This window comes from Eleutherodactylus coqui, chromosome 12 (genome assembly GCF_035609145.1).
Source record: "Eleutherodactylus coqui strain aEleCoq1 chromosome 12, aEleCoq1.hap1, whole genome shotgun sequence".
Classification (NCBI taxonomy): Eukaryota; Metazoa; Chordata; class Amphibia; order Anura; family Eleutherodactylidae; genus Eleutherodactylus; species Eleutherodactylus coqui.
Window position 1 is genome coordinate 80,575,260 of NC_089848.1, and position 16,851 is coordinate 80,592,110.

At 47.9% G+C, this 16,851-nt stretch overlaps 1 protein-coding gene across 1 annotated transcript in view; it reads left to right on the plus strand.

Annotated features, from left to right (window-relative positions):
- The first annotated feature begins 1,483 nt into the window (after window positions 1-1,483).
- LOC136587182 (anterior gradient protein 3-like) overlaps window positions 1,484-16,851 on the plus strand; it is a 30,248-nt gene continuing 14,880 nt past the window's right edge. The window contains exons 1-3 of the mRNA XM_066585719.1: window positions 1,484-1,591; window positions 7,808-7,941; window positions 8,046-8,109. Coding sequence (XP_066441816.1) covers window positions 7,836-7,941; window positions 8,046-8,109 — 170 coding nt within the window. The 5' untranslated portion in view covers window positions 1,484-1,591; window positions 7,808-7,835. The remainder of the gene's footprint in view (window positions 1,592-7,807; window positions 7,942-8,045; window positions 8,110-16,851) is intronic.

A 16,851-nucleotide genomic window follows, 5' to 3' on the forward strand; every position in this document is an offset into this window, starting at 1 on the left:
TGCTATAATACTGCCCCCTACGTACAAGAATAAAACTGCTATAATACTGCCCCCTACGTACAAGAATAAAACTGCTATAATACTGCCCCCTACGTACAAGAATAAAACTGCTATAATACTGCCCCCTACGTACAAGAATAAAACTGCTATAATACTGCCCCCTACGTACAAGAATAAAACTGCTATAATACTGCCCCCTACGTACAAGAATAAAACTGCTATAATACTGCCTCCTACGTACAAGAATATAACTGCTACAATACTGCCTCCTACGTACAAGAATATAACTATTATAATACTGCCCCTTACGTACAAGAATATAACTGCTATAATACTGCCTCCTACGTACAAGAATATAACTGCTACAATACTGCCTCCTACGTACAAGAATATAACTATTATAATACTGCCCCCTACGTACAAGAAGATAATTACTATAATACTGCCCCCTACGTACAAGAAGATAACTACTATAATACTGCCTCCTATGTACAAGAATATAACTACCATAATACTGCCCCTTATGTACAAGAATATAACTACTATAATACTGCCCCCTATGTACAAGAATATAACTACTATAATACTGCCTCTATGTACAAGAATATAACTACTATAATACTGCCTCTATGTACAAGAATATAACTACTATAATACTGCCTCTATGTACAAGAATATAACTACTATAATACTGCCTCTATGTACAAGAATATAACTACTATAATACTGCCTCCATGTACAAGAATATAACTACTATAATACTGCCCCTTATGTACAAGAATATAACTACTATAATACTGCCCCTTATGTACAAGAATATAACTACTATAATACTGCCTCTATGTACAAGAATATAACTACTATAATACTGCCTCCTATGTACAAGAATATAACTACTATAATACTGCCCCCTATGTACAAGAATATAACTACTATAATGCTGCCCCCTATGTACAAGAATATAACTACTATAATACTGCCCCCTATGTACAAGAATATAACTACTATAATACTGCCTCCTATGTACAAGAATATAACTACTATAATACTGCTCCCTATATCACAATTTTATGGAATTTTCTCTTCTCTGCTTTCTTCAGATACCCTTTAGCTCTGCACTGGGATTAAATCTCGTTTGCCGTCAACATTGTTTTGTGTGAGAATTTATGTATTTTAAAAAGATGTTTCTGGATACAAGATAAAGTCTGTATCTTTTCATCTCTTGGTTCCACTGCAGCAAGAATCAGTTTCTGCAAACAATGGACCCATACAAGACCGGCTTCCCCCCACCACCACCCCACACCCCTCCTGGGTTCAATTTCACTGAAAGTGACCCAGCCCCGTCTACCTGTGCCGCACACACAAAATCCTTTTAGCTGCCTGCTAAATTAATGACATACGATCCCTGTGCCTGGAAGAATGGACTCATGGGAACCAGTGAGAACAAAAAATGTAAAAAAAAACAGGTAACCATTTCCTTGTTGTAATAGTAACCTGGAGTCACAGGTGACCTGTCCAAGGTGCGACTATAAAACAACCGTCTCTTGACGAGGAGGAGGCGGTGAACATACCAGCACAGGCACGCCTGAGTGTAAGTCCAGACTCTTCAATTCTCATCAAATTAGTTTTTGCAAAAAGTCTTTCTAGCATTCATCGTCCTTCTATACTGATGCATTGTGGTCACAAAATAATTTCTTTGCTGGGAGTTGTAGTTGTAACTGGGTTGTAAAGCCGCCTACAGAAGGATAGGTTTGCCCTCTACTCAACTAACATTGGGTGACTTTTTACCGGTTCTTAAAGGGGCATGCATTGTTCCTGCTCTTGCATATCTTGTTCCTCTGCTCTGCTGCAGGTGGATTATCTCATCTACAGACTGGTTATACGTTACATTTGTGGTGTTTATTATATTGTTAGTGCAGCTTCTTGGATATGAGTTGGAATGTATTTAATAAGGCAAATATATTTATTATCATTACTGGATACAATTGTATGCAGTCTAAACAATGCTCTGTGAGCTAAACACAGCAGCAGGAGCCGCACAAAGCGCTCCGCTCGAGTGCATTCACACGGGCAGCCGCAAGTTGCGCCCAATGTTCTCAGGCATGACTCGTATTGCACAGCACATACCCACCCTGTTGTAATGCACACAACTGGCACAATTTTCTCACCCCTAGTTTGCTACAGTGTACAGTATCAGGATGAGTCCGGGCTGTTTAGAGTGGATACAATTGTAACAATCCCTCAGCTGTGAGAAATATTAGTTTAGGACTTTATGGTGTAGTCTGTGACCATCTACAGATGTCCTGCTTCTAGTTTTGTGCTTCTCACAGTATCCGCAACTAATCTGGGCTACAAAGTCTTCTCATTAGAGGGAAGTCACATTAAAGGGCAAGCAATGAGGTCAATGAGGTTCATCGCTCACGTGTAGCCAACCATTGGTCTCTTCGGTCACATGCTGTTCATGTACGTATACCCACTAATGAGTGATTCACGTGATGTGAGCAATGACCATCAGTGACATCATAGCTTCCTGTAATAATTAGGACCGGAGAGGTGAAGGGGCAGTTAGAGGGGAAATATTTTATTCTATTACCTACAATGGGGGAAATTTTTAGAACTCTTGGGAAAGCTCTTGAAGGTTGCAATCATACGGAGCGTAAATTCCGCAGAATGACTGCTGCGAGACCGCACGGAAATACCACGAGATTTCTGTGGCAGAAATGCAGCTTTGAAACTTGCGCTGTTCGGTGCGGGTTTTGAAGCGACTTTGCCTCCTGCTGTGGTCGTCTCTCTCCCCATAGAAAGTAGAGCTGGTCGCAGCAGAGACGGCAATAAAATTGACATGTTGCGGCTTTGGATTTCGCGCCGCATGTCAGTTTCATCACGGCTTGGCCGAAATAGCTTCTCCGCAGCGTGTGGGTGACATTTTTGCAAATCTCGTCCACTTTGGTGCTTTATCCCGGGATAAAAATTGCGGGCGGAATTTCAATGCAGAAAGTCTGCACGAACATTTCGCAGCAATTCCGCTCCGTGCGCACCCAGCCTAAGGATGCGTTCACATATAATAGATTTGGTGCGGATTTTCTATAGTGGAAAATCTACACCAAAATCCACCCATGGATCTGTGGTAGACGTCCCCCTCTCAATTGAAAGGGTGCAAGCTGCTGCAAATCTTCATTAAAATCGGTACCGTTTGCTGTGGATTATGGTGTCGATCTAACCCAAAAGCCGCAGCACAAAATTTGCTGCGGGTTTTGGTGCAGATTTGCACTGCAAAGGGGCTCCCTAAAAGTATGTTCACATGTAGAGGGATTGGAGCAGATATTCTGCATCATTGGTGCAGATTTTGATGCGTATCCACAGCAGACTGCACCCCTCCAATTGAAAGGGTGAAATCCGTTGCAGATCTGTGTCTAAACCCACATTTCAAGTAAAATCCACTACGTGTGAACGAATCCCTAGTCAGAGTTAAAATATGAATCTCCAGGGTGTCAGTGCACAATCTATAATAGGGACCCCCCTTCCATGTGCCATTTATAACACTAGTGTCTTCTTATGTGACAGAGAGGCCTTTGGTCCCCCTTAGGCAGCAGGCGCAGGGTGCGACTACTATGTCAGCATGTCATATAGCCACACCTTTGGAGGAAGTACATGTCTGCAATAAATCTCAATAAAAGGGATTACTCATTACAGTGTCAGCCTGAAGTCCCTCCAGACCACCCTGGGGGCCCACTGTACTGCAAATATTACCAGACCCCCATTCCAACATTCCTAGCTGCTGCGTTCTCCCTACTTATGGCTCAGTGGCCCACCAGTGGATTCACCTGCTCTGCTGTGGGTTAGTTGGGGCCTTATGAGATCTGCGACCATCTTACAAGTACATGCATGCTCTGCTGTAGACATGGGACAATTTGGCCCTTATTTTACAAGGGTTCTCATAATTTTTGAAGGGAATCCACAGGGAAGGGGAATGCAGAAACTAGTTCTCATAGTGCTGCTAAGTTGCCCCTTTTAAACACCATTTATATGATGGGATATATTGTCTTACATGTGTGCTTTTTTTTTTGTTTTTTTTGTTTTTTTCCCCCCTCGGGTTAGTTTACAGTTAATAAGTCATACCATTTTTAAAACCTGAATAATGAATGTTTCTGGTTGTGGTAGAATTACATTGGACCAAACGGACAGGCGGGAGCTTTGGGTGCGGTTCAGGCGGGAGCTTTGGGTGCGGACAGGCAAAAGCCGGGGAACATTTTCTGCAGGGCCTAAAAATATGAAGATCCTGGAAGAATGCCTGGTAGAGCCTTGGGTATCATTCAGAATCCAACTGCAATAAATGGGATCCGACATTGCCAATCATAAGAATTCAGTATTGCTTTCGGGAGGAGCCATTATTGCTGCTATTCAGAGACTTTAGGAGAGTTATTGTCTTAACCTTGGCATATGAGTAATAGTGTAAAGCGGTGCTATAACTTGTGTCATGGGCAGGACTTCCATTACTGCATGTGCGACTATTAGGCAAACTTTAAAGTGACCCCCTGGTGACTAAATTCGGTCCTGGTTCAGGAGGGCGAGGGAGCATATTATCTGCAGTTCTTCTCTGTTGTCTCTCTGATCCGCCAGTTTTGGACCCTGTTTTCACCCATCCAAGATGTCTGCTGCAATTTTCTAACCATCTAATGCACACTGTACACTGCTGTCTGATTGGCCAGTGCCGATCACCCAAACAGTTCTGGCCAACCAGAGAGCAGGTACAGTGCATTGGAAGTCTAACCATGCAGGGTGGAGATTAGGTAGTCTGAAGATCGGCAGCTGTCTTGGATGCCAGAGAACAGAACCTGGAACCGCGACGGTCTAGACCCCTACTGCTGTTTACTCTCTGTTCAGCATACATGTATTACTCTGATCTATGCGTGTATAGAGCTGATGGTTTGTATTCTTACTATTCATCTAGAATTCTAAGGTTCTAGATTCTCATTGCCTAAACATGTTTTCATCTGGTGCTCCAAAATCTTACTGCTTATTGGGAAATTCATCTATGGTTCAGAATTTTTGTAGTTCATCACTTGTTCTGGCTTCCCATTATTCATTCATTCATTCATGTAATGTTCATCTCGAATCCTACAACTGGTCCAACTATTCATCTAATGTCCTGGCTGTTCATTCATGTGTTTACTTTATGTTCTGCATCCTCAGTATCAATTTATGTATTGATCTAATCAGGGGTTCATAGCTAGTGGTTCATGAGCCATGGGGTAATAGTTCAGCTTGGGGCCCCACAATCCCCTTTGTGGCCGCAAAATGCAGGACACAAGCTTCAAGACCTATATTTTACTCACCTCACTTAAAATGATATATATATATATATATTAGTGTGCGTATAATATATATTGCGCACACACACACATATTGGAGACAGCATAATATACACAAGGGAGACAACATAAGATGAGTTTTGCAACACATCAGCTCAGCTTTAATATACATCTAGTAGTGAAATTAGCATCTAAAAGTCAAATAAAAGCTCTACACAATGATAGTGATTACAGTGCAGTTACCTCTAGTGATTACAGGTGACATTATATCTGATTTAGTGTTCATTTTTGGCTTTCATTTCTGTTTGACCCGGAGTGACATGACCATTTCTTCCAGCCACCACTTGTTTCTGCTGAATTTGCAACTCAGACATTTTTGGCCCCATGTTTTCCCAGCACATGCCCACACTATTCACAAACTGCCAATCCAGCTGCCCCTTTAACAGTGCCAACCAGCTGTAACCTCTAATAAGAAGTCTCCCACAGACGTCTCTCTCTCTCGCAGACCACTGCTCGTACCGCCCTTACTCACAGACTGCTAAAACCCCTTATAGTTCTGCCCCTCCCTGTCTCACAGAAGGACTCTAATGGTACCCGCACGTTATCATAGGATGCCCGTTCATGCCCCCCTCTTTCCTTGTGAGACAAGATGCCACTGATGGTTCTTCCGCCTTGTGACACATGATGGCCCCTTATGGTTCTGCCCTCCCACATTTGTCACACAGAATGCCCCCTAGGGCATGTTCACACATAGTGGAAATGGTGCGGATTTTCTGCAGCTGAAAATCTGTGTCAAATCCGTGGATTTTGATGCGGGTCCACAGTAGACTACATGCCTTCTGTTAAAAGGGTGAAATTGGCTGCAGATCCACGTGAAATTGGCTGCAGATCCACATCAAAATTTGTATCAAAATTCGCACCAATGGAAATTATATGCATTTTGGTAAGGATTTTCTATACAATGACCCTACCCTTATAGCTACCCCCGCTTGCGCTTTCCCCCCCCTCACCACACAGGGCGCCCCTTATAGTTCCAGCGCTCCATCCATACTACACAGGCTACTCCTTCCTGGTCACTTGGAATGTCAGTTTTGCCCCCCACCTCTCATACCACTTCATGGTGTTCTCCCCTTCCCTCCCGCATCACACTGCTTCTCTCAGATAGTGTAAGTGACTACTTGCCGTTGCGGCGCCGGGGAGTTATCCTCTCTTCCTTTGTGAGTTATGTCTGACTGACCACATGGTTTAACACTATAAGCAGGACCTCCACGTGGCGCCAGAAACTTCTCCTGCTTGGTGATAGTCAGCACGTCCCCCCCCAGCCCAACTTAGTCTCCTCTCTTTTCTTGGTTTCCTCCCCTCAGAACATTAGAGGAGATGAGACTGAGCCGGGGCGAGGAGGAAGAGCTGACTATCGCCAAGCAGGAGAAGCTGTCGGCACCGCACAGAAGACCTACCTATGGCATTAAACGTTTGATGACCTAGAGACACATTGCCCCATAGTTTTAAACTGTTTTTCAAATTGGATGTAAACAATTATGGTCCTGAAAAAATTAAATGATGCGGCCAATGATCATTAGTGTGGTAAAGTGGACCCGTCCACAGCCACGGCTTAGGGGCCAGGTCGCACCTGAGATCCCTATAGCTACGCCACTGGTCCATTGACAAGATCTATATCTTCTGCACTGCATATTCCATCCACGATCTATTTCATCTTGTTTCCTATAATTCATCCTTGGCTCTATCCAATCATTATGTCTTTCTTGTCTCCCTTTTGCTGCTCCTTCCTTCTGCTAAATCACCCAAAGCTTTAAGTTGATCTCCTCATGACTTAAAAGGGGTGTTGCAGGTGTAATCAATAGAGATGTGAGCGGAGGAGAGAGATCTTTCAGGGAGGAAGTTGAGAGAGCCTGTAAACTTAGCTAGTAAGTCTAAAGCCCCATTAACGCTGATAGATGATTGCTCAAAAGTCACTCAAGTGGTAGTTTGAGTGACAGTTTTGAGCAATCGTCTTTGCATACTTTAGAGTAGCTAATTAGCTACTATAGAGCAATGCAGGCAGAGTGGGACACAGCCACGGCCACTAATAAAATACAGCTGTGAATTCACAGCAGGACACAGGCACAGAGAATCTGATCAGCGCAGCCGGCTGATTAACAGCCTGCTCCACTGATAAAGGCTGATTGTTCAGTTCTAGCACATTAGAATTCAGCGATCAACGACTCGTGCACGAAAACTGCATGATCTCCCTGTATTTAGACAGAACAAGAATCTCTCAAAAGATGGCTTTGAGCGATTTTTGAGTGATTCTCGTTATGTCAAGAAGGGCTTAAAAGTAGGTGACAGAGTCTCTTGAGGTTGATAGTATGTATTACAGTCCCCGTCCTGGGACGGGCTATCTACTGCTAATATAATGAACACTACAATGTTCAGACTGTACATATAAGACGTTCAGATCTAAGAGCGTCGCACTGATAAAAATCTCATCATTGCAGGAAATCGCTGACCGGAGAAGACGCCATAATGTATCTATCAGTGCTGGCAGCGTCACTTGTCCTTATTACATTCTCCTCCAACTTGGCTATGGCAGTGAAGAAGGAGATCCGCTCCCCTCAGACGCTCTCAAGAGGTCCAGTATCTCCAAATTCTCCAATCTGGATATTGTAGGCTTCAAAATAAAAAAATACTGAAGGCAGAAATATTTGGCATAATTTCTTTGACTTCTTCTTCTAGGTTGGGGAGATGAGATCACCTGGGTCCAGACCTATGAAGAAGGATTGTACAATGCAAAGAGGAGGTAGGGGGTGCCGTTAGCACAAAAACTTTGGCTTGAATTAGGGCCTTTTCACACTAGTGTTTTTCTTTCATTGAAGAGGCACCATCACATTTTCATTCCGTTTTCATGAATGTGGCTCAGTGGTTGGCACCATTTGCAGTGCTGGGGTCCTAGGTTCAATTATCATCAAGGACAACATTGGCTTTGAAAAACTCTATACAGATGTTGCCTTTGGTCACGTTTGAACCTGGAACTCCAGCACTGCAAGGCAACAGTGCTAACCACTGAGCCACCACATTTATTCATTCTTCTCAATAGGAGAAGAACAAGAAGAATAAACACAGAGAACATGAAAACTGCATGCAGATATTGTTCTTGGATAGATTTTATCGCCAGCGCAGCAAGACAACAATGTTAATCCCTGGGCCACTTTCAGTGAAGAGCCACCGCCACCCAAATTGTAATGCAGGTGTCCTATGGGGTGCAAAAAAACCTCCTCCCATCTAGCAGGTGCACAAGAAAACGGATATATTTCAAATGCTAAAAAAATGGACATTAACAAAAAGCATTTATCTATTTTTTAACGGATCCATTTTATAAAACTTCCAAAAAAATCAGAAGGACTGCTTTCCCCTTCACTTCCATTTTGTTGACTTCCGTTTTTAGTAAAAGTGTCACAGTAAAAACAAACGCTGGTGTGAACGTAGCCTTTATAATAAATGTGCATTCTTACAGGTGTGGTATGATGTAAAGCAGTGTTTCCCAAACTCCAGTCCTCGCAACCCCCAACAGATCGGGATTTAGGGATATCCTATGGACAGAAAACCGGTATTAGTGCAATATGTCTCCACCAGAGGCTAGGGGTTGGTCAAGCTCTGCAAGAGTTAGAGCTCAGGGCACACCCCCAGCTGATTATTGGCTATCCTCCACACACCTGAAGATGGCCCAGTGCCCCAGGCACTGAGGAGGCGAGGCTGGCCGTAACTCGGATGCTGTGGGTGCGATCCTCCCGCTGGAGAAGGACAGCAGCAGAGAGCACGAGGCACCAAATTAAAGCGCCGAGGGGGTGGGACAGCACCAGACAGCAGGAGCCTACATGAGCCGCCAAGTAACAGCGCTAAGGGGCCGTCCATCACTGGAGACGGAACAGCACCAGAGAACAGGAGCCTGAGTGCCATCATCCCCGTGTTCATGCTTGTGGAGACGGGCCAGTGTGCCAGCAGCAGAAAGCAGAAGCCTGCCATTGAGCCAATCGGCAGCTTGCAGCATGACTGGAGCGTTGACTCTACCTCCGCTCGGCCAACCCCTAGCTTCCGGTGTCAATATAGTACACGAACACCGAGATAACCTGTAGCAATGTCTGAGGCGCTGACAATAATTACATCACTTGTGCAATACTGAAGAAATTCTGATCTGTTGGAGTTTGGGAAACACTGATATAGACAACCTACCTTGTGTGTCTTCAGAAAAGATGATACCTGGAGAACTTTCTGGTTAAAGCTGCAGGTGTTATTAAAAGTGCATCCACTAGATGGCGATATTCTACTGATTTTTGAATGCACATTTCAGAGCAGGGGCGTAATTATAGAGGATGCAGGGGATCCGGGTTGCACCCGGGCCCAGGAGCCTTAGGGGACCCATAAGGCCTCTCTTCCCCATATAGGGAGCCCAGTACTATGAATAAAGCATTATAGTTCAGGGCACAGTTACAGGTTTTACGTTGGGGCCCAGGAGCTTCAAGTTACACCTCTGTTTCAGAGGGAATATTGGGCACCTTGTCTCGCTGCCCTAAATGGTCCTTGGAGCCACAACCGCCCTGCAGAAAGGATATTACAGGATATAAATCTTAGGTTAATTGTTAATCCGGGTATACAGGCAGGTAGGAACTATTAGGCCTCATGTCCACGGGGAAAAGAAGAATTAAAATCCGCAGCAGATTTTAACTCTTCTCCTGCCCGCGGATCCGCACCCCATAGGGATGCATTGACCACCCGCGGGGTAGATAAATACCCGCGGATGGTCAATAAAAGGGATTTTTAAAAAAATGGAGCATGAAAAAATCTGGACCATGCTCCATTTTCGTGCGGGTCTCCCGCGGGCTTCTATTGAAGCCTATGGAAGCCGTCCGGATCCGCGGGAGACCTAAAATAGGAATTTAAAAGAATTTACTCATCCGGAGCGGGCGGGGAAGGTCTTCTCTTCCTCACGGCCGGATCTTTCTTGCTTCGGCTCGGCGGATGTGCCCGGCGCATGCGCGCGGCACGTCGGCGACGTGCCGGCGACCTGCCGCCGGCGTGACTAGTTCATCCGCCGGCCGAAAAAGAAGATCCGGCCGTGAGGAACAGAAGACTTTCCCCGCCCGCTCCGGATGAGTAAATTCTTTTAAATTCCTATTTTCAGCGCTCATGTCCGCGGGGCAGGAGGGATCCGCTGCAGATTCTCCATGTAGAATCCGTAGCGGGCCTGATTTTCCCCGTGGACATGAGGCCTTAGGGGTTGATCCAGGTATTAGTCTGATTGACATTAGGAAGTCGGGAAAGAATTTTTCCCCCAAAAGGGCTAATTGGATTTTTCTCTTGGGGTTTTTTGCCTCCTCTGGATCAACAACACAGGAGGATAACAGGCTGGACTAGATGGACATTGTCTTCATTCGGCCTTACAAACTATGTTACTGTGTTCAGTACCCGCTTATCTCACAGCGACTACACAGTAGATGGACAGATGACTGATAAGGAGCTGTCATGTCAATTATCCAGCTGTCCCTTGTAACAATACAATTAGTTCCATGTAATAGGAGGCTGCAGTCATGGATTTCCTAAGAAGAATTCTTCCTTAAAGGGGTTGTCCCGCGAAAGCAAGTGGGGGTATACACTTCTGTATGGCCATATTAATGCACTTTGTAATATACATCGTGCATTAAATATGAGCCATACAGAAGTTATTCACTTACCTGTTCCGTTGCTAGCGTCCTCGTCTCCATGGTGCCGTCTAATTTCAGCGTCTAATCTCCCGATTAGACGCGCTTGCGCAGTCCGGACTTCTCCCTTCTGAATGGGGACGCTCGTGCCGGAGAGCTGCTCCTCGTAGCTCCGCCCCGTCACGTGTGCCGATTCCAGCCAATCAGGAGGCTGGAATCGGCAATGGAACGCACAGAGCCCACGGTGCACCATGGGAGAAGACCTGTGGTCCACCGTGGGTGAAGATCCCGGCGGCCATTTTCGCAAGGTAAGTAAGAAGTCACCGGAGCGCGGGGATTCGGGTAAGTACTATCCGTTTTTTTTTTTTAAACCCCTGCATCGGGTTTGTCTCGCGCCGAACGGGGGGGCTATTGAAAAAAAAAAAACCCCCGTTTCGGCGCGGGACAACCCCTTTAAAGTCATAGTCTATAGCAGATGCACATAGTACTGGATTAACCCTGTGGAGGCCCCATATCAGTTGAACATCGCAGGTTCCCCTCGGAAATTATTTCTGAATACGTTTTTAATTTTACAACCAACAGTTTTCATAAAACAATTTTATTACACTAAACAAACAGTAATTATTAATGTTGTTAATACTATTTAGTTTATATTGCCATATTAATTTGTTTAAATATGCTTAAACGATAGTACACTCTTATTAACCCCTTAAGGACACGGCCTACTTTGGCCATAAGGACGCAACTTTTTGGGAGGATTTTCAGCTCCACTTTTCAGAAGCCATAACTTTTTATTTTTCAGTCATTATGGCCATATGAGGGCTTGTTTATCATGTGGCAAATAGAGATGAGCGAGCACCAAAATGCTCAGGTGCTCGTTACTCGGGACGAAATTATCGCGATGCTCGAGGGATCGTTTCGAGTAACGAACCCCATTGAAGTCAATGGGCGACTCGAGCATTTTTGTATTTCGCCGATGCTCGCTAAGGTTTCCATTTGTGAAAATCTGGGCAATTCAAGAAAGTGATGGGAACGACACAGCAACGGATAGGGCAGGCGAGGGGCTACATGTTGGGCTGCATCTCAAGTTCCCAGGTCCCACTATTAAGCCACATTAGCGGCAAGAGTGGGCCCCCCCCCCCCAACAACTTTTACTTCTGAAAAGCCCTCATTAGCAATGCATACCTTAGCTAAGCACCACACTACCTCCAACAAAGCACAATCACTGCCTGCATGACACTCCGCTGCCACTTCTCCTGGGTTACATGCTGCCCAACCCCACCGCCCCCCACCCCCCGCACGACCCAGTGTCCACAGCGCACACCAAATTGTCCCTGCGCAGCCTTCAGCTGCCCTCATGCCACACCACCCTCATGTCTATTTATAAGTGCGTCTGCCATGAGGAGGAACCGCAGGCACACACTGCAGAGGGTTGGCACGGCTAGGCAGCGACCCTCTTTAAAAGGGGCGGGGCGATAGCCCACAAATGCTGTACAGAAGCAATGAGAAATATAATCCTGTGCCATCGCCATCAGGAGCTGCACACGTGGGCATAGCAATGGGGAACCTATGTGCCACACACTATTTATTCTGTCAAGGTGTCTGCATGCCCCAGTCAGACCGGGGTTTTTTATAAATAGTCACAGTACAACTCCGCAATGGGAATTCCGTGTGCACCCACAGCATGGGTGGCTCCCTGGAACCCACCGGCGGTACATAAATATATCCCATTGCATTGCCCATCACAGCTGAGGTAATATGTTAAATGCAGGTGGGCTTCGGCCCACACTGCATGCCCCAGTCAGACTAGGGTTCTTTAGAAGTGGACACATGCAGTTACAACTCCGTGTGGACCGACAGCATGGGTGGGTCCCAGGAAGCCACCGGCGGTACATAAATATATCCCATTGCAGTGCCCAACACACCTGATGTAACGTCAGCTTTAATGCAGGTGGGCAAAAAATTAATTGGATTACACTGTAGGCGAGGGCCCCAAAAAATTGGTGCACCAACAGTACTAATGTACGTCAGAAAAATTGCCCATGCCCAACCAAGAGGGCAGGTGAAACCCATTAATCGCTTTGGTTAATGTGGCTTAATTTGTAACTAGGCCTGGAGGCAACCCAGTTAAAATAAAAATTGGTTCAGGTGAAAGTTTCAACGCTTTAATGAGCATTGAAACGTATAAAAATTGTTTACAAAAATTATATGACTGAGCCTTGTGGGCCTAAGAAAAATTGCCCGTTCGGCGTGATTATGTGAGGTTTCAGGAGGAGGAGCAGGAGGAGGAGGAGGAATATTATACACAGATTGATGAAGCTAAAAGGTCCACGTTTTTGATGGTGATGGAGAACAATGCTTCCATCCGCGGGTGCAGCCTATGTATTGTTTAGGTATCGCTGCTGTCCGCTGGTGGAGAAGAGAAGTCTGGGGAAATCCAGGCTTTGTTCATCTTGATGAGTGTAAGCCTGTCGGCACTGTCGGTTGACAGGCGGGTACGCTTATTTGTGATGATTCCCCCAGCCGCACTAAACACCCTCTCTGATAAGACGCTAGCCGCAGGACAAGCAAGCACCTCCAGGGCATACAGCGCGAGTTCAGGCCACGTGTCCAGCTTCGACACCCAGTAGTTGTAGGGGGCAGAGGCGTCACGGAGGACGGTCGTGTGATCGGCTACGTACTCCCTCACCATCCTTTTACAGTGCTCCTGCCGACTCAGCCTTGACTGGGGAGCGGTGACAGTCTTGCTGGGGAGCCAGAAAGCTGTCAAAGGCTTTAGAGAGTGTTCCCCTGCCTGTGCTGTACATGCTGCCTGATCTCTGCGCCTCCCCTGCTACCTGGCCCTCGGAACTGTGCCTTCGGCCACTAGCGCTGTCGGATGGGAATTTTACCATCAGTTTGTCTGCCAGGGTCCTGTGGTATAGCATCACTCTCGAACCCCTTTCCTCTTCGGGTATGAGAGTGGAAAGGTTCTCCTTATACCGTGGGTCGAGCAGTGTGTACACCCAGTAATCCGTCGTGGCCAGAATGCGTGTAACGCGAGGGTCACGAGAAAGGCATCCTAACATGAAGTCAGCCATGTGTGCCAGGGTACCTGTACACAACACATGGCTGTCCGCACTAGGAAGATCACTTTCAGGATCCTCCTCCTCCTCAGGCCATACACGCTGAAAGGATGACAGGCAAGCAGCATGGGTACCCTCAGCAGTGGGCCAAGCTGTCTCTTCCCCCTCCTCCTCATGCTCCTCCTCCTCCTGAACGCGCTGAGATATAGACAGGAGGGTGCTCTGACTATCCAGCGACATACTGTCTTCCCCCGCCTCTGTTTCCGAGCGCAAAGCGTCTGCCTTTATGCTTTGCAGGGAACTTCTCGAGGCATAGCAGAGGAATGGTGACGCTAATGATTGCAGCATCGCCGCTCACCATCTGGGTAGACTCCTCAAAGTTTCCAAGGACCTGGCAGATGTCTGCCAACCAGGCCCACTCTTCTGTAAAGAATTGAGGAGGCTGACTCCCACTGCACCGCCCATGTTGGAGTTGGTATTCCACTATAGCTCTACGCTGCTCATAGAGCCTGGCCAACATGTGGAGCGTAGAGTTCCACCGTGTGGGCACGTCGCACAGCAGTCGGTGCACTGGCAGATGAAACCGATGTTGCAGGGTGGCAGCGTCCATGTGGGACTTGCGGAAATGTGCGCAGAGCCGGCGCACCTTTACGAGCAGGTCTGACAAGCGTGGGTAGCTTTTCAGAAAGCGCTGAACCACCAAATTAAAGATGTGGGCCAGGCATGGCACGTGCGTGAGGCTGCCGAGCTGCAGAGCCGCCACCAGGTTACGGCCGTTGTCACACACGACCATGCCCGGTTGGAGGCTCAGCGGCGCAAGCCAGCGGTCGGTCTGCTCTGTCAGACCCTGCAGCAGTTCGTGGGCCGTGTGCCTCTTCTCTCCTAAGCTGAGTAGTTTCAGCACGGCCTGCTGACGCTTGCCCACCGCTGTGCTGCCACGCCGCGCGACACCAACTGCTGGCGACGTGCTGCTGCTGACACATCTTGATTGCGAGACAGAGGTTGCGTAGGAGGAGGAGGGTGGTTTAGTGGAGGAAGCATACACCGCCGCAGATACCACCACCGAGCTGGGGCCTGCAATTCTGGGGGTGGGTCGGACGTGAGCGGTCCCAGGCTCTGACTCTGTCCCAGCCTCCACTAAATTCACCCAATGTGCCGTCAGGGAGATATAGTGGCCCTGCCCGCCTGTGCTTGTCCACGTGTCCGTTGTTAAGTGGACCTTGGCAGTAACCGCGTTGGTGAGGGCGCGTACAATGTTGCGGGAGACGTGGTCATGCAGGGCTGGGACGGCACATCAGGAAAAGTAGTGGCGACTGGGAACTGAGTAGCGCGGGGCCGCCGCCGCCATCATACCTTTTGAAAGCCTCCATTTCCACAACCCTATACGGCAGCATCTCCAGGCTGATAAATTTGGCTATGTGCACGTTTAACGCTTGAGCGTGCGGGTGCGTGGCGGCGTACTTGCGCTCCAACACTTGCGCTAGCGACGGCTGGACGGTGCGCTGAGAGACATTGGTGGATGGGGCCGAGCACAGCGGAGGTGAGGGTGTGGGTGCAGGCCAGGAGACGGTAGTGCCTGTGTCCTGAGAGGGGGGTTGGATCTCAGTGGCAGGTTGGGGCACAGGGGGAGAGGCAGCGGTGCAAACAAGAGGCGGTGAACGGCCTTCGTCCCACCTTGTGGGGTGCTTGGCCATCATATGTCTGCGCATGCTGGTGGTGGTGAGGCTGGTGGTGGTGGCTCCCCGGCTGATCTTGGCGCGACAAAGGTTGCACACCACTGTTCGTCGGTCGTCTGCACTCTCAGTGAAAAACTGCCAGACCTTTGAGCACCTCGGCCTCTGCAGGGTGGCATGGCGCGAGGGGGCGCTTTGGGAAACAGTTGGTGGATTATTCGGTCTGGCCCTGCCTCTACCCCTGGCCACCGCACTGCCTCTTCCAACCTGCCCTGCTGCGGCACTTGCCTCCCCCTCTGAAGACCTGTCCTCAGTAGGCGTAGCAAACCAGGTGGGGTCAGTCACCTCATCGTCCTGCTGCTCTTCCTCCGAATCCTCTGTGCGCTCCTCCCTCGGACTTACTCCAATTACTACTACCTGAGTGATAGACAACTGTGTCTCATCGTCATCGTCCTCCTCACCCACTGAAAGCTCCTGAGACAGTTGCCGGAAGTCCCCAGCCTCATCCCCCGGACCCCGGGAACTTTCCAAAGGTTGGGCATCGGTCACGACAAACTCCTCCGGTGGGATAGGAACCATTGCTGCCCATTCTGGGCAGGGGCCCGGGAACAGTTTCTGGGAGTCTGCCTGCTCCTCAGAATGTGTCATTGTAATGGAGTGAGGAGGCTGGGAGGAAGGAGGAGCAGCAGCCAGAGGATTCAGAGTTGCAGCAGTGGACGGCGCAGAACTCTGGGTGGTCGATAGATTGCTGGATGCACTTTCTGCCATCCACGACAGGACCTGCTCACACTGCTCATTTTCTAATAAAGGTCTACCGCGTGGACCCATTAATTGTGAGATGAATGTGGGAACTCCAGAAACGTGCCTCTCTCCTAATCCCGCAGCAGTCGGCTGCGATACACCTGGATCAGGAGTTCGGCCTGTGCCCACACCCTGACTTGGGCCTCCGCGTCCTCGCCCGCGTCCACGTCCTCTAGGCCTACCCCTACCCCTCAGCATGCTGTATTACCAGTAGTGCAGAAACAGAACGCTGTAATTAAATGTGCCGCTTATTGGCCTGTGGTTGGAGGCTGACTTCCCTTACAGAACGCACAGCAGAGCCAGGAAA